Genomic DNA, 997 nt, shown 5'->3' on the forward strand with positions numbered 1-997 from the left:
GGTACCAAGGCTACAAATGTTTAAAGTGACACTTACGACATGCCATTACGATTTAATCACGGTTTCCCTCGTCATTAATAAAGACCATTCTTTCCCCCCGATCATTTACTATACATTTTTCACTTTCTAAAAGATTGTTATGTTATAATTGTGTGTGTGTGTATGTGCACGCGTGTGCACGCGCAGGGAGGGGGTAATTTAAAGGCAAGACCTGTGAGATGTCATCACACATTAACTTCTTTTTACACATGGTTATGATCAATTCAAACCCCACGGTATGGCGGGCCATCAATCCAGTAAGCCACCCTCCGCCGGCCGCCTCTACAAGGCGATCTTCCCTATGATGACGCCAACGATGAAGAACAACACCACGAGCGCCAGGAGCCGGGCACTGGGGCCCTCCTCCTTCCCAGCCGCAGAGAATGCAGGAACGGGGCTGTTGCTCTGCGCGGTCTTCCTCATCCGAAGTCCATCTTCTTCCTACGGGAGCAAATGCACATTTCAAAGACAACCCAAGACACCAGGAGCAGCAGACAACCGTCCAGCTTCGCAGGGCGCGCTTGCGAGCAGACCTGAACCTCACGGCGTGGGCCAGCCTCGTCGGTTTTCAAAGGGAGAAACTGAATCCCACAGAGAAGGCACTGGCTTGAGGCCACTGAGAAAACGTTGCCAGAAGCCCCTCTTCCCTGCCACCCACCCACACGACGCAGCCACGCACCTTTTTACACCATGCGTCTAAACAGGCACGCCCTGGCTCCCTATCACTTTCAGAGAAAAAAGCCCTTGAGAGGGTCAGTCAGGTCCTTGGCACCCTGGGACCATCCACCTCTCTGGACATGCCTCCCGGCCCCCCTCCTGCATCAGACTCCGAGCCTCCGTCTTCCTTCCCTCTACTGAGCAGGCCTCCGTCTTCCTTCCCTCTACTGAGCAGGCCTCCGTCTTCCTTCCCGCTACTGAGCAGGCCTCCGTCTTCCTTCCCTCTACTGAGCAGGCCTCC

General features: G+C 54.4%; 1 protein-coding gene across 1 annotated transcript in view; it reads right to left on the reverse strand.

Annotated features, from left to right (window-relative positions):
* Positions 1-221: 221 nt before the first annotated feature.
* The window catches only part of LOC111141408 (VAMP associated protein B and C), a 52,836-nt gene continuing 52,060 nt past the window's right edge, over positions 222-997 (reverse strand). The window contains exon 6 of the mRNA XM_022493932.1: positions 222-480. Coding sequence (XP_022349640.1) covers positions 322-480 — 159 coding nt within the window. The 3' untranslated portion in view covers positions 222-321. The remainder of the gene's footprint in view (positions 481-997) is intronic.

The sequence above is a fragment of the Enhydra lutris genome, unplaced genomic scaffold (assembly GCF_002288905.1).
Source record: "Enhydra lutris kenyoni isolate GAN:26980312 unplaced genomic scaffold, ASM228890v2 scaffoldscaffold6, whole genome shotgun sequence".
Lineage (NCBI taxonomy): Eukaryota > Metazoa > Chordata > Mammalia > Carnivora > Mustelidae > Enhydra > Enhydra lutris.